Below are 22,006 nucleotides of genomic sequence, written 5' to 3'. Positions count from 1 at the left end.
GTTTTGGGGGGCTTTGGAGTTTTTTTGTTTGTGTTTTGGATGGCACATTCAGTATAAATAATTTATATAAAAATTTTGTTCCCAAGCTGACAAAACTGTTTCTCCTACAGGGCCCAAGTAGAGTAGGAGGTCTGTTTTACCATCTTGTCCTATGCTGAGGCACTTCTATACTGCTTGAGTTGATGTATAAACCTTTATCACTAGCCATGGAATCACTAACCAGGATAAAAACGCTCTGCGTGGAGCCAGTGCATCATTCACTAACAAACACACACTCCACCAGCCTTAGGCCTTCTGCATGAAATGAACACAAAACATACTTGCAGATGACTACAAAAAAATCCTTGTCAAATTCCAAGCACAACATGAGGACAAAACCAGGTCTTTGTCTGTGTTACCCCTCGTATGTCGGATTGTTGTGCATCTCTCAGTCAAAGCCCTGGACCGTGCATTCTCTTCAGCTCTGTGAGTCTGACGATCCCTCAGCTGAACAGGGACTACTTTCTTCTGGCTTTCTAGCAGTCACTAAATGCTGAGACCAAGCCAGCAGAAAGCATCCCATGCCCTCTGTTAAGCCAGTACACTTTTACACTGTCCAAAGCTGCTGTTCAGCCAGCCTTCAACAGCACATGCATGCACACCTGTAACACAGAGGTTTGTAGAACAGGCACCCGGTATTTAAGATCTGCTTAGAAAAATGTACTATTCATCACTGAACTCTTAATTCATCACAGGTCATTCTAAACAGACCAAGCTTCTCACTTGTCTCCTCTATGTTCAGCATGTTTTATTTTGCACAATTCTTTCCACTGACACATCTCCAAGTTTCTGTCACACAGAACCTGCAACTTAAGTGACTCAGGGAGAACTAAAGCAGCTTTTTCATATTTTTTCAATATCCATATATTTTTCAATTTTCATACCTAGTCCTACTCCAGTGAAGCTCTATAATGGCTTTTGTGTAAAGCTTCCAGTATTCTGGCTTTATTTTCAGACACACAGGGTATTCATCAGCTGACAAAGGTGGCAACATATAGGATTTAATACACTCTACTGGCTCAACTGAACAACTACAGTATTAAGGATGTAAGAAAGGTATAGCCTGAGCACATTCATTATTGAAGGCGACAAAGGTCAGAAGCTGCCTCATGTGTACTGTGGCAAAGATTAGCTCCCTGTCTTACTACATGATTAAATGCCATTTATGAGATTACCAGCCAGTCTGTTAAGCAATCAAATTACCCAAGGTTTAAGAACATGAAACAAGAAGTTTTCCACCACGTCAGTGGTTTAAAAGACTCACCTGAAGGCTTAGAAAATGGATCTGTCTTGTGAGTAATTATTTGCAATTTGTACCTTACTTAAAAGGTACAAGAGGTACTTAAAGGTAAGAGAAGTCCACCTAAATAAGAATGGCTTTTTAAGCTTGGGAAAAAGCTTCTTTCAGGAAAAAAGTAAAATGGAAGTTTACTTAGCTATTTTACTTTTTTTCTGTATTTGTTCTATGGATTAATAGTTGTGAAAAATTGGCTTTCTGAATTCTGTCCCAAAAATTCCCATGCATTCATGAAACAGGAAGTGAAACACCACACCATTCCAAACTCCAAGCAGGTCTCATGTTTATTGAAATAGCTCAAGCTTAATAAACATGATGCTTTTGCCATACCACATACCCTCACAACTGCTGAATTAGCCACCTTGGGTTCCTACAGAGGCTTCCTTTCAGCACAGCAAAGCAAAGCACATCTGGTTGATACAAATCTAAAGCAGACTTAAAGGTCCTGGTAGGAATCACAACTGAAGCCTCATGAACCAATGAACCACTTTGTCCCTAAACAACACCTGAGAATTCCCTGAGTTTGAATTAGGATTAAAAAAAAAACCCAAACAGACAAACAAAAACACCCAAAGAAACAAGTCCTAATTTACAACCTGTGTCTATTTCTGCAATTTATTTTTTTTTTATTTCTTTTAATTTTTTTACAAAACAAGTTTGCCTCAATTAAAAATGCATTATTTCCTATGACATATAGAAAGGTTCTTTATCCTGTTAGGTTTACTGAAGAAATCTGGGTTGAATCCAACTATGGCACAGAAATCGCCCTCTGGACTGAGGCAACTGACTCTGGGGTTGTTCATTTGGCACGGAACTTCTATGCATCTCAGAGAAACCAAAGTCCTCTGCATAGTCAGTGGAAAAAGCTCCAAAGTCAGACCCCTGAGGCAGATGTGAATCCTCTTCCCCATTAAATGGGGTCTTAGCCCCAGTTTGAAGTAGAAACTGAGATAAATCCAGATGCAGTAATATTGTCAGGCTTCTCCAGGCTGTTATTCAGTTCCTGAACACAGTGGTGGGGAGCACTCTATAAGTGGTTAAGAAGTAAACAGATCTTCAATGCAGCAGATGATTAAGGGGAAAAGTCCACAGAAATGAAGTCACTCAAGCTGTGGAATTAATGCTTTGGCTCTTCTCTCACCAGCAGTAGACAGGGGGAGCTTGTTTTCTAGTGTTAGTGGTCAGTGCAAAACACAAGTATGTTACATCACTCTCCTTGAAAGCCATAACCTATTGACAAAGTTAACTGAAAGTGGTTTTGTTTGAACATCGGCAGAATTGCGACCTCTATCCGCAGATAGTACGTGAAACACTAAAGGCTTCAAGGACACCATCAAAGCAAGAAAATGCAGCAATGAATCAGTCCCAAAATCAGAGATTTTAACTGACAGTGGTTTCTTTGGCTTTACTACAGTTCTTCTGGGAAATATTGAAAAGGGAAGTAATCTTATTTTGTCTGATGGCTAAAATAATACCACAGCAAAAAGTTACTAAGTGCTTTGTAAAGTGCCAGCACCAAATAGGTCACTGCAGTAAAAGAAGTACTTCTCAAAGATACTTAGAAATGGCCACATACTGAGAAATGGCTGTGTTTTATGCACAGTGAAATACTTGTTTTAAGTGTCAAGCACCTGAGGTGCTGAATGGACTAACTTGTCTAATTTGTCTTTCAGACAGGTGACTAAATTTATGTGCACGACATACTCCTTTTGTGCCAAGTCCTACTGCCATGTTTTGAGTACCATGCCACTGTGTGCAAAATCGGCAAAATACTGTGAAGAGAGAGAAATAATACTGAGAAAAAACAACCAAATATGAATCCAACTCAGTAGTCATTACTGGCATTTTAAAAATGCATCATCCTAAGCAATGTAGCATTATTGCCAGAAAAGCATAATTTCCAAAAACTGACAAATTCCTGGTGAACCAATACTCTGAAATACCATGTCAGTTTAGAGATAACTTCCTAATCATGTTAATTATTTCATTATACATGCGGTAAGGTGCATCCAGGCCCCAAATGAAATCCAAATGTTCCCACTCAGGAATGTTTTTGTGGTAAACCAAATTGGTGATCTGAGTAAGCAGCATAGCAACATCCTTTGGGTCTGCCAGCCAGTCCTGTCCACCAGTCCACACTGCAGTTGGTACAGTCATCTCTTTTATTTTGTAGAAAGGGGGAGTAGACTGAGGAGACAGAAAGTGAAAACAAAGCATTAGGGGGAAAAAAAAAAATTCAGTTATGATCCTACACTGCCAGTGGAACATATTAGCAGCTGCAAGAATGTGTCAGATACTCATTTTCTCTCTTGGGCAGCTAGAGATGGAGTCCTGGCTAAACCAAAAATGTAACTGCAAGAGTCCTGCAATATTATAGCATGTGAAGCAGTAAAGATGTGGTTTGAGGAGTTTACAAAGACCACAGGGTAGCAGAATCTCAGAAAATTCATTTCATTCAAGGTATTTCAGCTCTAATCTAAGGCTAAAAGTGACTGCTTCTCAAAAAATATAATACTGAAGTATTCTGCAGTCACTAAGAGACAAGGGGCAAAGTATTTTTGGCATTGTAGGCAGCAATTTAGAAACAAAAATACATGGAGACTAAGTAGACTAAAGATAAACAATACACATGAGCTGACAAGTCTGTGCCTTATGATGAGAAGTGAAGGGGGATCTCATGATCTATGCTGGCAGAACTTCCCCTCAAGAAAGCATGTGCCACCACAGCTTCATATCCAAATGTGAGCCCCACACTGACTTAGAACTACCTCTGAGCTCTACATCCCAGCTGGTTTCTTTTTTAGTTATTTTGGAAAAAGCAGATCTCCAGTCTGGTTATTGGATAAGACTAACACCTCATTGGCATGCAGCATAAATACAGCACCCTGAGAAGTGCCCAAGGACTATTTTCTGTGACACTCCAGAATTATAGATGTAAAAGATGTTTACCTGGTTATAGTGAGCCATATTTGCAGCTTTGCTTCCCCAGTCGTAAGCTTTGAGTTCCCCAGTCCTCACAGCCTAGAGATAAAAAAATGCATATACAAAGAACTGCAACACTACTACCACAACAACTAAAAAGTATAGTCATCTGGAGAACTGGCAATGGCAACCTACACAAGAAACAGTGGAATGGCAAATATTAACAAGTATCACTGCTTTGCCCAGTGTCACAGGAACAGAAAACATTAACATCCAATACCATTAGACTTTGTCCTTTAAGAATTCAGATTCCCTCTTAGCAATGGTAGAAAAGATTAAGGAAAACAGCTTAGTGTATCCAAAGCCAGGATATGGCAGCTCCATGTTTACTTCTGAAATATTTACCTTGAAGTCTAAAGGTGTATGAATAATGCAGGGAGATTTCTTAGCAAGCCTACTCTGCAAAATTTACCATCTACTACTTTTTCAGAAACAGAAGTTTATATAACAGGGATCTGGAAAAAAAAAAAAAACCTTCACAAGTTTCTTTCTGAGCCAACCCTTGAACAGCTGTGTACAGTAGAACACATTGCCTCTGATTAGGTGACCAAATCCAGCTATGAAATCACAAGTAGCATTGATCACTGATTCCATGGCAAATGTCTCATTTGTCAGGCTGCTGACCAAGTTTCAGGCACAACAGCATCACAGGCATGAAATTGTGCATTGAGATGAACACCAAAATATACTAATAAAATATAAAATGAAGCAAAACAGAATAGAACAGAATATCTGCTGCTTTTCACTGGCTAAAAATGTAACTTGTAATCAAACCAGGGTTTGCTGGAAGGGAAACAAATACTCATTACAGCATCTCTCTGAGGTAAGTTATTCTGCTGTACTTTTTTCCTTGGTTGAGGTACTTCCTGTTATATAACTTCCAGTTGTATTTTCAAAGAAATACAGAAGACAGATGAACCACCATAAATTCTTATCATGAAAGCAGCTGCAGTGAACCACTGCCATTCTAACTTCTGGCAGCACCAAATTCCACTTGGACTAGGCTGCACATATATTTTGGCATTTTATTTCATGTAAGTATCAGACACATCAATATTCTATAAACAACTAGAGTCATGGGCACTTTAGATTCTGGAAACCTTACCTGGCTCCAGTGGATCATGTTTTGTACAGATGTTCCCGCAGGGCAGTGTGTTGAATACACATCCACTCGGCTCTGCAACAGGATCATTAACATGGTTTATTCCTCCTCATAGTGCATCAGTTCTACCCATTGTTGCTTCCTGATCAACTAACATACTATTCCATTCCACTTAAAACTGTTATAAACAGAAATTAACTGGAGCCATACATACAGATGAGATAAGAAGTTAGAACATTTGGGGGATTAATTGCATTGAACAACAGAACTCTCAAGCTGAATTTTAAACCTAATAATGGTATCCCTTAAGCATTTTTAATATGTTTAGTCTATACTGTGTTAGAGTTCACAATAACTTAGCTATTAAAGAAAGTCACTAGAACACACCATATTCAAGTTTCTCTCATTAAAACCGCATAGAAGAAAGAATAAGTTGCCACAAAGGTCATCAAGTATCCTGTGGGTACAAACATGGGTAGCAAGCCACTTCAGCAAGGAATTCTGAGGGAGGAATTGTTTCTTTCCAAACATGTCCTAGAAAATAAACAAACACACAGAAGAAACATGTAATTGCACAGAATGACCTATTTTCAGTGTTTATACAACAGCACTCTTGAAGTAATTATTTGCATTTGCACTGGTGACAGCTGTGTCATATGAAAATCATTGATCTCCTTATCAGCATTGGCATGGTTAGTGCTTCTAATACAAATGGTGCAGTCCATCAACCCCACAAAAAGTACATGGGAACTGGGAAAATCTTCCAAGAATTTCAAACCAAACCTCAAATTCAAATAAACTTGAAATTCAAAAATTTACAGTTATACTGTAGAGCTTTTTGTCATCAGATTGTTTAAGGCTAAAGTATGTTAAAGGTCTGGCTGCTAATTTTAAATGGCTTTGTATTTGCAACTTCCTCTCTTCAAACCATGAGAGAAAAACAAGTTGCATGTGATGTAGTGACCACTTCCTCTTGATGGGTATTTTTAAAATGTTCAAGGATTTTAAAATGTCCCACTGAAAACTTCCTTAAAAGTGACACAGCTCTTTAAAGACATGACTGATCCACGGGTTTGTCATGGTCAGGTTCTCCCTTCACTCCAGTTTTTTGCAAGTCACCATGAGAATCAAACTCCTCAGCCCAACAGGAACATCTGCACAAGGCACTGATCAGCTGCTAGTCTCATTAGACAAAGTTCATTATGCAAGGAATAGGAGATCACAAAGATTAGCATTGCTTTTATGTTAACTGCCTTTAGAGCAAGGAACTAGTACTACAGACAGACTTTAAATCAATTTTAAGCTAGATCAGAAGGAGGTTTATGTCACAGAACAAACAGCTCTGTGTGGGAATCTCCATGGGTGGTAGAAAGAAAGTGATGGTTAAAAATGACACACAGCAGGGTGTTTCACAATGTTTGACTTCAGGCACTTACTGCAGCCCTGCCTCATTCCCCTTGATGTTAATAAGAAAGAGGTAAACTCCTCCAGAAGATGATTCACAGCCTCTAAAGCTGTTGCTCTTAGTCACCTTCTGAAGGATCCTCTTCCAATACTAAATGGCTGGTTGTGAAACAAATTGGTTAAAGTTCATGACAATTCATGTATTCTGTATAAAGATATCATACAACTCTTCTAAAACACAGTGACTAAGTCAATCATATGACTTCCCTAGCTTAAATTCTAGAAATATGTAAATGGGAAAGCAACTTCATTCCATCTATTAAGCTGTAATTGTAAAATACCACTTTAAAGTGATGCAAATTGTCTCACTAGACAGTAATAAAGCTACAGAAGACACTGCTGACTTCAATAGCATCATTATGGTAAAACTGACCCAGAATCCTTGTCATATGTTACTCTCTAATCCACAGCTATTAACATTCTTTGCTATGCTATTTTCAGATAGAAAGGGGCATACCTCAATTGGCTTGAAACATTTACACTCAAATACAAACCTTGAGCAGCATGTCAGGAAACAATCCCAATTTTACCAGAGGGCTAGTGGCAAACTTGACTGTAGCTACTGGTGCCAAGGCAAAGAACATTTTGATTTTCTTAGCCAGCTGTGGCAAAGTTGAAAAAGCAACAAAAGCTGTAAATAATATAGGAACAATTAACAAACATCACTGACACAAGTTAGGTAAGAATTTTACCTGGCAGAAATTCTACAAAAATCTATGAGAAAGTGTGCAAAAGTATTTGTAGATTGATAGTTTGACTGCACTACATAGGATTAGGTTAAATAATGTAAATTAACCTAGTTACTACAATTCCCAAATTAAATACAGTAATTCAAAAGACTTGCTTTCCTCCAGAAAGCAATTTAATGCTTACTAACCTAACATGCTTATCTCTTTTTACTAGAAGGTCTAAAGCACATGAGCCAGGCCTTACATGCAGCAAAATATTCTGGAAATGGGAATCTTTATTCTCTGTCTGATGTGTCTAATTTTATTATGTATAATTCATCAATTTTTTTAATAGGAGCTGTACTGCCAGCTACCTGTGACTTCACTTTATCATTCCAACAGCTTACCACTTTTAAATAAACACAGAAAGATTAAGTCTTTCCATTTTAATGCTGACAAATATTCCAGAAAGCCATTAAAAACCAAAAGCAGTAGTTTTTAAGAGCCCTAATTTTTAATCACTAAATCAAATATGTGGAACTTGATATCATTTCAAACACAATATATTCTAATAAATGTATCTCTCCACATACCCATTGTGGTGCCCTGTGAATGACCAACGTAAAATACTTGTTCCTGGCCAGTTTTCTTCAAAATAAAGTCCACTGAGGCTGGAATGTCATACTTAGCCATTTCATCAAAGCTACAAAGCAAAGACAGAAAGTCAGTTGTTTAATAAATCAGTGAGCAACAGCCACACAGAGCTTTCCTGCCCCGATTAGTGTGGACATAAAGAAAAGCTTCTTTTGGATAAAACAGAACTCTGATGATTGAGTTTTCAGTTTTCTACTGAGCACCTATGAGTTTCAGCACACTATACCAACCTCAAAATTCCCCTTTACTGTCCCTACACCTGTGCAACACATGTAACCAGATAAAAATATCCAGCCACTTCACAATGTGAGTGGATAGCAAAACAAGGATACCTGAAAATCCAGAATTCTTCCTGCTTCACTGTGAAGTGTGTGTGTTTCCTGGACCAGGTGTTCCCTCTGCTGTTTCCCAGCCATACATCATAGCCAGCATCTGCCAGCATAAAGCCAAGGCTGTTGTAATCCAAGTTTGTGATCCAGTTGCTGGCATCTGCAAGCAAACCATGCTGCAGAAACACAGCAGGCCTTGGACCTGAAAAAGAATGTGTTTATTATAGATTCCTGTTCATTTGGCATTGCACACCTAAGAATAATTCTAGTGAGCTATTGAAAATCTGTTTTAGATTTGCACTTGAGTATTTAATCTACTTGATTTACCTACTAAGACTAGAAATTTTTATAATGGTCATAGTGCCATGAAATCACATGCTTTTTCACCAAAAGCCACTTTTTATCATTAAGAATTTTAAACTAAAAACTTCTTAGTTTCATAACTTGAACCTCAAAACAGACAAGTGTGCAATAAATAAAAGTGAGAAAAGCAGGAGCTACAAGAAGAATATAGGTAGCCCTTACAGCTGTTTCAAGCTCACAGATGCAGAATAGTGGCCCAAACATAGAAGCAGTTTTAATACTTATGAACTTTGCCCTGCTCCCAAACCTGAGGAAGGCATCTCCACATGTGTGCTTCTGAGAACTTTGTTTTCCAGTCAAAGCAATGCCAAACTACTGTGCTGAGCTGTGGAAATCTCTGCAGCTGGTACTGATAGTATCTCTGTGCAACACCCTTCCATCACCAAAGCTCTGGCAGAATCTGAAGAGCAGTTCAGTAGCCAACAAAGGAATCTGTTTCAAAGGACTTTCTCCCCTTAAATTGGGTAGTTATAAGAATCACAGCTAAGACCCAGGCAGAATTTAAGAAGACTGTCTTGACTTCTTGTCATGAAAAGGGAAATGGCACCTTTATGTGAAACACAGATTTAAAAATTGAAGGTTCCTGCTTCTACACAAAGAAAATCAATTAACATCTAGTCACTCAGGCGAAACAAGGCCTTCAGAAGGCCTTGTGTGGTTCTCACAGTAGCACAAGTGTTTTGGCTATTACTTCTGCTCTGAAAACTGGAAACAGGTAACATGGTAACTAGCTCAATGCCAGAGATTACTCAGGGATTTACCTCCTCCAGTGACACATCACTCTGCTGCGATACAGACTCACACAGTACTTCCTCCATTGATAATTTAGACTTGGATCTTTCAGCAGAAACAGATTAAATCACAACTTTCAGTCACCTATATCATCCATCACAGGTCATGTCCATAAATGTTTGCTGCAAGTTTCAAATTCCAAGCAATACTCCTCTTTTCTGGAAATCTTTATATATGTGGCAAGGAACCTTTTGAGTGTCTGCTTTTCCCACTTTGTTAAAATCCCACATGGCATACTGTCCAGGCAAGCAGAGCAAGTGTCCAGCAGTGCCCACCTGGCACTGGGGACAGTACAGTTCAACAGAAGTCTTTACTCTGCTGCACTAACACTTTATTGTCTTATAAACAGGATTGTCAGGCCTCACACTAAATTTGTTTCCAGTAATGTTCCACTTACCATTGAAGCTTCTTCCCTTTTACTAAACTCAGATCAACCAACTTCAAAAATTTTTGAAGAACAGGTTCTCCTCAAGCTGCTATTGCTTGTTTTGTAACTTTGGAAGGGGAAAACTGTTCAACTGCCTTAATGCTTTAATTCTGTTCTCTTATTAACCTCCAACTTTTGGCAGTTCCTTTTTCACTTTACCAAGCAGTCACCAGATCTCCACGTGAATTGCATAATCATGTGACAAAATGACTTGAATAATAATAATGACTTTCTAGCACCTATAATCCTAAAAAACCCAGAGGGGGAATAAAAAAGGTGGGTCCTTAAACTACCCTTTCCATATAGAACATTTTGTTCTCTTTACTACAGACCCAAGAAGACAAAGACAGATTTACTTCCACGCCCTTTTTACCATGCTATGCAGTTGTTTTAGGGTTTTTTTACTAGTAAAACAAAAAATCCTTGATGTTTTGCTTTTAGGCTCTCCATAAATTTCCCCCCCCCCCTTTTTTTTTCTGAAGAATTCTGGGCTTTGTTCCAAAACATCATGTGATACATAATTCCTAGGAATCCTATTCACATCACACAGGTATTGCAAAAGAAAAATACGGCATATATATGCTAAGTCAGCAGTAACACATCATTGGTATCTTTCTGAGAAAAGATACCAAGTCTATAAAAACTTAAGATCAACATGAACTTTGAAATCTTCATTCTCCCAGGAGCTCATACTTCCACAAATGTGGTCAGTAATCCTTGTTTTTTTCAAATTAAAGCACTCTGCAAAACATGAACTTGGGGTCGAGGGTGTGTCAAGGGGTATGTGGAGAATTCCCAGAAGTCAGGAAACTTCTGTTTACTTATGTCATTAGTGAAGGATTCAACAAAATCAGTAAGTACAAAGGCAGCCTTTTTCCTGCGGGCTTCTCGGGAATTAAATACAAAGACACCTGCCAGTTTTGATAGGGCTCATCCATGCACTGATTTTTACACACTCCTTGTGAAAGAAAACAGACAGTGCAAACATCCTAACTCATACAAAACCAAATGATAAGCTCAGGAAGGCTGTTGCTTGGCCTTTGACAGGGGAGAGGGTTTTTCCACAGGTCTCGTTCACACCCAAGGCTATAGGACAATCATAGATTTCTTTTGTGAGCTTCATATTTTTATCTGTAATCCTAGGATTTTTTTAGTCCAACATATTCTGAGGCAATCCTTAGAATACCTAATTCTATGCAAATGGGCTGCTGTTATATGAATGTCTGTAGGCACTTTTATAAGGGATGGTGGCAAGACTGATAACAAATTCAGCCACTGCACAGACACACTTAATTCTGTTAATATGCAGTGTACAAGGATAGAAATTCAAAAGTTATGTGTCTCTCTTCTTCCACATCTGTCTCATTTTTAAAGCATCCTATCATTCAGTCCTCACAAAAGCCTTTGCCCATATTGTCCCCTTGTAAGTTTGAGCTTACATTACCATTATTCTCTCTGTCCCCCAGCTCCTCACCTGTACACACCCTGCATCTCCTCCATGGTCTTAAACCACAGTAGTCCTTAATCTTCTTCTGGATTATTAGAGGAACAGAAGTTTCATAAATCAAAGACAGCTTTTTCACTTCCATTCTTTTTTTTTCAAAATAGACATAAATCTTACCTTCACTTCCTTCACGGCCTTTTCTTCCATAAGGTATTCTGTTAATGGAAAGAATATATCCATCTTCTGTTGTCACTTCATATTCCTCACTAGGGTATCCTCTGAAAGTAATAATTTCACTCTGAGGAGAGGAAAAAAACCATGTTGGAACCAGTCCAGAAACATATGGAAAATACCCTTTGGGTTTCTTCTAAAAGACTGGAATGTGGAATGAAAGGGTGCGGTAGTAATGTGTCAGCTGCCTAATAAGCAGATTTTCTTAATAAGACATCCCAGTACAGACTCAGGAACTAGCCAGACTGAATCCTAGGAATCTGCAAGGACTCCCTAGAATGTCCCAGCCACATGGTGCTTACAGCGAGAAAGAAGTGTTGAAAAGGAGATTATGGTAACAGGGCAAAACACCAAGACCCAGATTTGTCAAATATTGAAACTGTCTCCTCTCAAGAAAACATGTAACAAACAAGTGAGGACAGAAGAAAGTCACTGGCACCACTGAAGCATATAGAAAGAGAGAAGGATGTGCCATTTCTTACCTTCCTCCTCAAACCTCAAGCCCAGTGCAGAGCTTTAAAGTGACTTTGCTGTCAAAGCAAACAGGAAAATAATAATAAAAATCCCCACACCTGTTTTATGCTATGATTTCATTATTAGGTTTAATCTCTTATCTCTTGGGCTTTATATTATTTTGTTTTGATGCAGCTCCACTAGGGCAATGAACTTGTTATGTCATTGGTTTTATGATACCAACCATGCCTTGAGAAAATCTAAGAAATGCATGACATAATCAGAGTTCTTCTCTTAGACTGTGGGGCAAGGAAGAGGAGAAGAATTTAATTAAGCATACTGCTTTTTAAAAATATGTCTTTAATTATTCACAGTGACTTTAACATCCCAAAATTATTTTAAGGCTACATGTTATTCCAATGCTATTAGCCTTAGACTAAACCACTATTTTCAGTCCTTTAAACTGTATTTACATGATCCAAGCACTTCTTATACACCCTATGCATTTCTTGACACATCTTCTCGTGTGAAAAACTGGCACAGTTTAGATAGGGCAGAGGAAAGAGCAATTAATACCGGCTACCAACAGGAAATATTTCAGGAGTTAGCTACTGCAGCAGCAGGAGAACAAAGTTAAGAGAGTAAATGCCAAGTGGGGAGAAAAGCAGTGGTGGGTAAGAGCACAGAAGCATGGTGCTCGGAGCTTCGCCGTGCTTCACGAACATCCGCTTTTACAGAGGCTCCGAAAGTCTGTCCTAGAAAAATCCACGGGTCTGGGCCAGAAAAAAATGTGAGCGAAAGATCAAACATAGGCAAGAAAGACCTGGAAGGAGGAGTAGAGAAAGAGGACGCGTAAGCCTCGGGTGTGAGCGGGCTGGCAGGTGGCAGAAGGCGCCGGGGCTGTCACCGCGGCTGCCAGCCCAGCTCGCCCAGCCTCCCCTTGCCCCGCTCCAGCAGAGCGGGCTCGGGCTCTCCTCCCCGCGGCCCCGCCACTCACGATGTTCATGTTCGTTTCGGGGTCCACATTCCTCCGCCCCGCGGCGAACGCGCCCGAGCCGGCGATGCTCTGCAGCAGGAAAGCAGCGACCACCAGGCCCCGCATCCTCGTCCTGCGAGAAGGAGCCGGGACACCGCGGCGAAACAGAACCCGGCGCTAGGACGGCTGCCAGCGGGCCCGGCCGAGGCTTTTGTGCCGGCCCTCGGTGACAGGGTTGGGGGCCGGGCCGGGCGTGAGGAGGGAGCGGCGGGGGCGGCGCGGCCGGGCCGGGCTGGGCCCACACGGCGCGGCCCTATCGGCGCCGCCGCCCGGCCCCGCGTGAGGCGGCGCTTCCGCGGCATTGCTGTGTGAATCCCCCCGCCCCCGGCTCCATTGCCACAAGCCTTGCAGCCTCCACTGCGGCGCTCGTGGATTTGCTTCCCTTCCCTCCCCTCCTCGTCTTCTGCAGCTGCTCCGCCTCCGGGCCCTGAGGAGCCCGCACGGTGCGGCCCTGCGAGGCTCCGCGGTGGTTCCGCAGCGGGCTCCGCGCAGAAAGCGGCGGCAGCGAGGAGGGCGGCCGAGCGAACAGCCCCGGCGTGCCGGACACCTGCGGCTCGGACACCGCCCGGCCTGCCGGAGCGCCCACAGCGGCCGCTGCTGCTCTTACACGGAGCGCGTCATCTCCGAGCATTGGCTAAGCATATCAAACCTCATACAAATGGGCCCAAGTTGCGTGCAGGGTTACCATCGCCGCTTCCTGCAAAGCTGTTTCATCTTCGTGCTCTGCGGCAGCTGATTTGCGGGCACTGCGTTGCGCAGCCACAATTCCCAGAGAAGCGTGGCCCCTGTGGTCAGGGCGTGTGTGATCGGCCTTGCAAAAACTTGGCCCAGATTCAATCCTTCAAAGTAAATATTGCTGTTACTCTGCCCAGGCCCATAGTAATATCCATTGAATAATACAGAAAAGTGATACTATATATGCAGTGCTAGACCAAGAAGATGTCAAGAACAGAAACTACTGTTTATTTAGAAAGCATTAAGATTAAAAAAAAAAAAAAAACAACTGAAGTTTTCATAGCATTCCCATGTTTTGATATGTGGATATGTCACTAGATACAGAGATACTATGTGAGCCTTTGCATTCCTGGATGCCATTTCTTAAAACTGTTTGATTTTAAAGAATTTGGGTGGGAAAATTATTGCTCAGTGATTCACTTGAATTTTTTGTCAAATTAATTACAGGTTACTCCTCCCTGCTAAGGGAAAACCCACATTATAAAATGCCACAATTGCTGCTGTCAAGCATAGTAATCATATGCTAAGCTAGGCTAGGAAACCAGTATAAAATAGGATGTGTAAAGGGACCCTGTAATTTACTATGGTATAGTTCATTTACATTATTTTTAAAAAGGAAAACTGCATTTCAGACAATTGCTTGGCTGACCTAATGCTTCTTGGGGGGATTCTTTGTCAGCATGTAACAATTCCAGCTCCAAGGAAATGTCCAGATATGAATTTTTTCTCATAAAATGTTTAGATATATCTGAAGACATTGCCTATTCTTCTGTATGTACAGATCATTCAAGTAAACAAAGACCTTTTAGTAAATATGAATGCATTTGTTGTTCCCAGTCTGTTCCCTGACATGTTTTTCAAGAAGCTTCTGCATTTGCTATGCAGTGCAGCTCTTCCTGAGCGCAGTCAGCCCAGCTACAGCTTGCTCTGAAAGTGAAAGCAGAGATGGCTGCAGAAAGGCATTGCATAACTGTTCTCTTACTTATTCTAATTTAAGCACTTTCCTGCATTTACTTTATTTAGTAGGCATTTGTGTCAAACCATAGCATATAGATGCAACTAAATTAGTAAAAAATAAGGAAGCTAGGGCAAAGTTCTGCATTTCAGAAGGAAGATGCCTGCATTTTCCCTATGTACCAAGCAGTGTGGCAAGGAAAACAGATGCCTGGGGCAGAAGCAGAGACAAGGAACCCGTAGGTACTTTCCAACATAGTAAATCATTAGTGTCTGCATTTAATTTAGTCATTGCAGTAACCTTTCAAACACTTCTACTGTAACTACCTACAATCTTTCTTTTCCATAAAATACATGGATTTGTGTAGATACCCGAATCCTTTTCCTTCTCAGTCCACTGCCTCTTTTCATCACCTCTCAAATACCTGGTTGCTAGAATCTTGACTACTCCTCAGAGTAGTAGCTGTACTAACCTTTATTCTGAGCTCTGAGACATCAGCTCCAGCAATCCCTCCACACTCAAACACACAAGAAAACAAACAGACACTTAAATGAGACACAGTGGGTGTGGGTGTGTGTCTGTGTGTTACTAAGGCTCTCCAAATTCTTGTAGAAACTGGAAGTTCTAATATGTAAGACTTGGGTTGTGTTGGGGTTTTTTTAAAGGAAGGAAACAGTGGAAGAGGGAAAGGAGGGAAAAGAAGGGAAGGAAAAAAGGGAAAAGAACAGTTACCAGGTACTAACATTTTTGCCATCATGCAGATGGTTGTGGTTTCTTCTTCCTCTCACCAGATCCAGACTGAGTAATTTTTATGTTTGCTAACACACTTTTACACATCTTTTTTTTTTTGTTCCCCTGGTCTGCAGCATCAGGTTACATCTGAATTTACTATATATAGTGCCATTTATGTATGTTGCAGTCTATTTTTTGGTTCTCTGTCACCCCCAAAGCAAATTTTACAGACAATGGTCTGCATTTTTTATTTTTCTAAACTAAGCATCAGTGAGTTGTTGGTAGATGCTCCAGTCCCCAGGCCATTCCCATCTCTGTTGCCATGTGTGCAGCCTGTAGCAAGGCATTGCTCTTGCCAGCATCAGGCTGTAAGCTTTGCACCGGCTTTGCATGGCCTCAGGACCAAGGCTTGCCAGGTCTGCTCAGTTTGACCTTGTCCTGACCTGCCTGCAGCTTTGTTTTGGTTAGCACAACTGTGACAGCAGTTTCTCAAAGTGACTGCCTCTCTCTCTGATTTGCGAAAGGATAGTCGTGGGTTTATGTGGAGAGCTGTGTCACTTTATTTGGGAATGGCTAGAAGAAAGACACAGAATCTTTTGTGTGTTGAACAGGAGAGCAAAGCTGATTATTCTTAATCTTTTTTATAGACATGTTCGAGAAGGTCGGAGAGGTAAAACTCTCATTGGTGATTAAAGCAACACATTTGCTATCAGTGGTTAAGTGTAACATCATCTTTTGACTGTTTTCATAAACATCACTTGCAAAGATTGTTGTCGTTTACCAAGGACTGTTTGGATTCTTTCTCATGTTTTCTCAGGCCAGAATGAGAAGCCTGTGGCTTAGTTTCTGTTCTCTTCTTTTTGCATTGAATATCTGCAGAGCAGCAAGAAACATTTCCTGTAGATGGGATATTTAGTACTCTTAGACAATGGCATAGTGCAGAAAAGCACAGGGCTGGTACAGCAGCAGAGACCTCGTGGTGTGGAGGCACAGGATGAAAGAGTGCAGAGAGGGGAGATAAAGGCTTGTGTGTGTGTGTTATGTGGGTGACACAACACCAATAAAACAGGAGCCTACAGCATGGAGCAGAGTTGTGCACAAATGCATCAGCAGAGGCACGAGGGGCAAATGACCCTTCCCTAGCCTATGCATGATAACCAGGTCAGCCCACAGCAGCCTGAAATATTCTTGTTATCATGGGTGTCTCTGCCTTTGAACATAGTAAACGCTGGGAGCATTAGGAGCTGTTCCCACATTCTCCACAACACAAAGTAATGCATGGCACAGAGCCAAGCTGAAAAAGAGCAACTGAGTGACTCAACAGTTTCAATTCTTCAGCTGCAGACTGACTATCTGCTAAGGCAAGCCCAGAGAAAAGCTATGTTTCAGTTTCTGTTTTCCGGTAATTTCATCACAGACCATGTGAGGGCTGGACCAAATAAAATGGAAGGCATAACAACAGTGGGCAGCATTCCTTTGGCTTTGAGGCTGAAGACAAGCAAGCAGAGAAGGAAAACCATGAGGTAAGAAAGCAATCCAGCCTCTGAAAGATGCTTTTTTTTCTCTATGTTACAGGAAAATAATGTTTATTATCTACATAAATGTAAATAGTGAAGGACTTTGAGCATCCAAACAACAAAAAATAATTTACAGAATATTTAGAGACGAATCAAAATAAAATAAAGATGCTCTTGAATATTGTCATGTTATTGCTTCTCCAATGAGGTTCAGTCTTTGTGAGTAGGACAGAAAGTCAGAAAAATTTTGTGCATGTAGTGTGAGGATGAAATGCAGGCTGCAGCAGGTACAGCTGGTGCCCAGCCAAAGGGGTGTAATCTGTCTCTCAAATTTGTTTTTGTGATATTCCTCCTTGATTTTCCTCCTCATAATTTTGCAAATTTTCCACTCAGTCCTTTTTTTACCTGAAAGGCTTGATTGTGCAGTTGAGCAGCAGCACATGCTGTGCCTCACAGGCTGTTAGACCTGTTATAGGGGGGTTATAGGAGGGACAGCAAGGAAGTCTTCTTAAGAAGGGAGGGTATGACTGAGAAGTCTCAGTAATAGAATTGTGTGTCATTCCTTCTTTAATTAAGGGAAAGCACAGTGTGGACTAAAATGTCATCTCTGTGTTGTAAAAGTGTCCCCTTGATTTTGTGACAAAGGCTGGTCTGTGCTCCCACAGAGGGACACAGGTGGGCAATGGCAGCAGGGGAAACCCAGATAACACCCTGCCCTGGTGGCTCCCAGGCCCCATTTGGGAAGAAAAAGCTGTTGAAAGATGGAGAGGAATTGTTCTGATTTCAACCGGTATAGAGTTAATTTCTTCGTAGTAGCTGGTACAGTGTTTTGGATTCATTATGCCAATTATGTGGATAACACACTCACATTTTTTTTGTAGTTGTGTTTATCCTAATGTCCTGGAGTGACTTTATGATACTGGTATCCCCAGTCGCCTGGTTTATGTTATATATTAAGTTCTGCACCTTTAAGACTGGCTCTGAGAGTGAAGGGGAAGAAGAAGCAGGCAGTTTGTGTTAAAGAAAAGCATCACTTCTCACCATCCCGCTCCTGGACTGTGGTGTCTGCAGCACGGACAGACAGCGGAACAGAGCTTCTTTTATGGTTAGTTAGTTTTAGCTAGCTGAGGCAGAGGAGTTCCCTGGACTTTTTTTCCTTTTTCCTCTTTCCTAAACTAGGACACCTAGTCACTTAGATACCTAGACACTTTTTTGTGTCTCATGCTCTGCTGGTGAGGACGTGCACAAAAAAGCTGGAGAGAGCATAGCTGGGACAGGTGATCTGAACTGGCCAAAGGGACATTCCACACCAGAGAACATCATGCCCAGTGTATAAACAGAGGAAGTTACCTGGAAAGGGGCTGATTGGGGTGCAGGGACAGAGTCTGACATTAGGCAGCAGGTAGTGAGCAATTTTACCATGCACCACTTGTTTTCCTTTGAGGCTTATTTTTTTATCTTTTATCATCATTATTAATATTTACTATTATTATAGTTTATTTTGTTTCAGTTATTAAAAAATATTAAATTCTGATCTTAACCTACAATTTTTACTTTGGATTCTCCTCCTTGCTTCACCAGTGGGGGATGGGGAGACGAGTGAGCAGCAGCATCATGCTTAGCTGCCAGCTGGGCTTAAACCACACCAGGGATAAAGGGGTATTAAGGACCAGTTTTATGTCGCCAAGGTCTGGTTAATAAGGGTGTGTGAGTGTGTGTGTCTAGGGGTGAGGCACCTGGGGAGAGAGAGAAGCTCCCTAACCAGGCACTGGATGTCCAGAGCCAGCATCTGAGGAGCTGTCACAGGGATAGTGAGTGTGTGGTTTGTACCAGTAAGTGGAATGGGGTCGCACACTCACGGGCTGTACATCCAGCTGCCAGCAACTGGAGAGGCTGGTGAGATCTGGGACCCAACTCCTGCATACATTAACCATATAATCAGTATAACCATTACCTAAGAATGGTGCTATGATTTAACATACAGGTATCTAAAAACACAGGAAGTTCAAAATTCAATTTATAATACAAACCATAACATGTACACAGGTTTAGGAAATGGACTAAATCACATTCTTTATAGTTTAAGGGAATCTCAAGTGATTACATCTTCTGGGTAGACTCCAGCAATTGTTCCCAGCACAGGAAATATGTTCCTGAGGCCCAGGGTGTGCCAGCTTTACTGCAGAGACCAGTCCTCCACTTTAACATCCACAGAAACATCTGTTCCTATGTAAGAGGTGCCCTCATACACAGGCAAGAAGAATTACTAAAATCACTATTCGGCACTTTAGACCTAGGGGGCTCCCTACACCTTTGGCAATTAAGAAGTATTGTGGACTAAGGGTGCCAAGTCAGGTATTGGCTGTCTTTAAAGTACATCATGCCTGGTTTAAAAATAAGAATAGCAAAAAGAAAATGGTGTATAAACAACTTTTTCTTTGATTTCTTCTAGTACCATTTCCAAGGATTCCTTGAAGACTTCCCTGCTGAAGTTAGAATGCCATTTTACATGGACTTTGCTGGAGAAGCATGTAAGTCTTGAGGCCCTAGAGGAAACAATACTCGATCATATCAAGTTTGTCGTAGAATACAACATTAGAGATTATAATATACTATCCTATGTATGCCACCTAAAGAATTCAGATGAGGAAGCCCTAAGAAATCTCAAAAAAGCTGAAGAAGTTATTCAAAAATGTCATCCAGGTGAAATTGCCAGGAAGAGTCTTGTTACCTGGGGGAACTATGCCTGGATCTATTACCACATGCAGAGATATGAAGAAGCTCAAACTTATATAAGCAAAGTGGAAAACAGCTGCAAAGAGCTTTCAATTACTTCTCATGGAAAGATTCAGCTTCCAGAGATCTACGCTGAAAAAGGATGGGCATTATTACGTTTTGGGAGGAATTACTTTGAGAGGGCAAAGAATTGCTTTGAAAATGCTCTGAAGAGCGAGCCTGATAACCCAGATGTTAATGCTGGCTATGCAATAGCAATGTATCGCTTGGAGGACTGTGCTAAGAAGTATGGTGAAGAGGTGAGGCCGTGCCTTGAGGCCCTGCAGCGAGCAGTGGAACTGAATCCAAACGACACTACCATTATGGGGCTACTTGCATTAGAACTTCAGCGATTACAAAGAGTTAATGAAGGAGAGAGGTACATTGAAGAAGGACTGCAGAAAACCCCTGACTTTCCTGTTTTCCTGCGATATGCTGCTAATTTTTACAGAAAGAAAGGAAAAGTGGACAAGGCAGTGGAGATCTTGCAGAAGGCCCTAGTACTGACACCAAACGCTGTCGTTCTGCATCACCAACTAGGACTCTGCTACAGAACCAAGGCACTTCAATTGAAAAATACAAGATACACACCTCAAGAGGAAGTGGAGAATCTCATCGAGCTTGCCATTTTTCATTTTAAAATAGTCATAGACAAGAAGCCAGTATTTTTTTGTGCCCATTGTGACCTTGCAAACGCATACGCACTAGCCAAGAGGTATGAAGAAGCAGAAGAGGTATTTCAGGGAGTGCTTCAGAGAAATGATATACCCTGTGATGACAAACAAGTTATCTACTTCAATTATGGCAATTTTCAGCATTTTCACATGAAATCAGAATCGAAAGCCATTAAGTGTTACATAGAAGGTCTGAAAATGGAAAAAGATTCCTATGGAAGAAAAAAGTGCAGTGAAGCTGTGAAGACATTGTTGAAAGAGAAAATTAAGAGAGGTTTAAGAGCCACAGATATTGGTACACTTGGACTTGTTCATAACCTAAATGGTAAAAAACAAGAAGCAATTCAATGCTATCAGAAAGCCATTGCTTTGGAGCCAAACAATGAAGAATATCTGAATGCATTAGCTGAGCTACAACTTTCCATCTCAAGCTAAAGCTCACAAAAATCCTATGTACCAAAATATCCCCCAAACCAAGGACCTTTCAACGCTCTCAAAACTTTTTTTTTGTTGTTTTTCATTTGAAGGTAGACATTATGACCAGATGGAACTCGGGTGGCATCTGTTTCTGGTCATAATATAGAAACTGCAGACGATTGTTCATTTGTTCATTCACTAATAGAGAGCATGCTTGGATAACTACATAATATATATTTATAGCTAATATAACTTAGTCTTCAATGCTAACATGGGTATAAATGTTACATTTAAGTGATGGTCTGTAGAACACAGAACTACACTGAAATCAGATATTACCTTTTACTGAGAAAAAGATAAGGGAATAATATTGTAGTATTTCGTCTGTACACTTGAAGGGCATGCTTATACACAAATAAAAATTCTGAAGCTTTTTTAAGCATTTCAAAAATATGTTTTGTAGAAGAAACTTTTGTTGAAGGCTTGTTCAGTTTACTACTTTGTATGCTGTTTAATTATGAAATAAAAACATAATTTTGTTAGTCCACTTGAAAGCTAACAAAATGCATATTATTGTTGTGAATTACTAAAGTCTGCTGGATCCATCAGCTGCTGCTTCTGGGTATCTCTCTGATGACCAGCCTTTATGTTAGTAGATTAAGACAAACAGCCATCAAAAAAGTAAGAAGGACAGTTTTGGTAGGATACAAAAGGCTGAGGAGACAGCCCCATTTATTTTCCCTGAGGTCTCAGCAAAGCTGGCTCCAGGGGCATTGCATCAAAGAACGAAACTGTGCACAAAACAGCATCTGTCTTGTTTTCCCAAAACACCCAGCAGGAACCACTACAGCAAACGTCTTGTAGCAGCGTGGGCGGATGGTAAATGCTGCTGCCTTCCCAAAGGCGTCTCCAGGTGAAGG

The 22,006-nt window shown here is 40.8% G+C and overlaps 2 protein-coding genes across 2 annotated transcripts; one reads left to right on the top strand and one right to left on the bottom strand.

Annotated features, from left to right (window-relative positions):
* Positions 1–1,594: 1,594 nt before the first annotated feature.
* LOC111931170 (putative lysosomal acid lipase/cholesteryl ester hydrolase) lies at positions 1,595–13,941 on the bottom strand. The gene is made up of 9 exons (XM_086900577.1): positions 13,243–13,941; positions 11,739–11,859; positions 8,539–8,737; positions 8,146–8,255; positions 7,379–7,515; positions 5,808–5,954; positions 5,424–5,495; positions 4,286–4,357; positions 1,595–3,523 (listed from the first exon to the last, which is right to left on the bottom strand). Exons 1-9 carry the CDS (start codon positions 13,345–13,347, stop codon positions 3,284–3,286), a joined length of 1,203 nt encoding a protein of 400 aa, XP_086756703.1. The 5' UTR covers positions 13,348–13,941; the 3' UTR covers positions 1,595–3,283.
* On the top strand, positions 13,916–21,650 carry LOC111931169 (interferon-induced protein with tetratricopeptide repeats 5-like). Its single transcript, XM_023929605.2, has 2 exons — positions 13,916–17,226; positions 19,673–21,650. Exons 1-2 carry the CDS (start codon positions 16,982–16,984, stop codon positions 21,102–21,104), a joined length of 1,677 nt encoding a protein of 558 aa, XP_023785373.2. The 5' UTR covers positions 13,916–16,981; the 3' UTR covers positions 21,105–21,650.
* Positions 21,651–22,006: the final 356 nt, after the last annotated feature.

This window comes from Cyanistes caeruleus, chromosome 8, assembly GCF_971803275.1.
Source record: "Cyanistes caeruleus chromosome 8, bCyaCae1.hap1.1, whole genome shotgun sequence".
Taxonomy (NCBI): Eukaryota; Metazoa; Chordata; class Aves; order Passeriformes; family Paridae; genus Cyanistes; species Cyanistes caeruleus.
The sequence above is the reverse complement of the archived record's forward strand: the minus strand, read 5'-3'. Positions and strand labels throughout refer to the sequence as shown.

Excerpts from the sequence above, each read along its gene's own strand:
- LOC111931169 (XM_023929605.2), top strand. The coding sequence starts at position 16,982 with ATGGCACAGAGCCAAGCTGAAAAAGAGCAACTGAGTGACTCAACAGTT. Across the intron at positions 17,227-19,672 it reads CAGAGAAGGAAAACCATGAG|TACCATTTCCAAGGATTCCT; the intron begins GTAAGAAAGCAA and ends GATTTCTTCTAG.
- LOC111931170 (XM_086900577.1), bottom strand. The coding sequence starts at position 13,347 with ATGCGGGGCCTGGTGGTCGCTGCTTTCCTGCTGCAGAGCATCGCCGGC. Across the intron at positions 4,358-5,423 it reads ACATGATCCACTGGAGCCAG|GCTGTGAGGACTGGGGAACT; the intron begins GTAAGGTTTCCA and ends TTTTATCTCTAG. Across the intron at positions 3,524-4,285 it reads ATATGGCTCACTATAACCAG|TCTACTCCCCCTTTCTACAA; the intron begins GTAAACATCTTT and ends CTGTCTCCTCAG.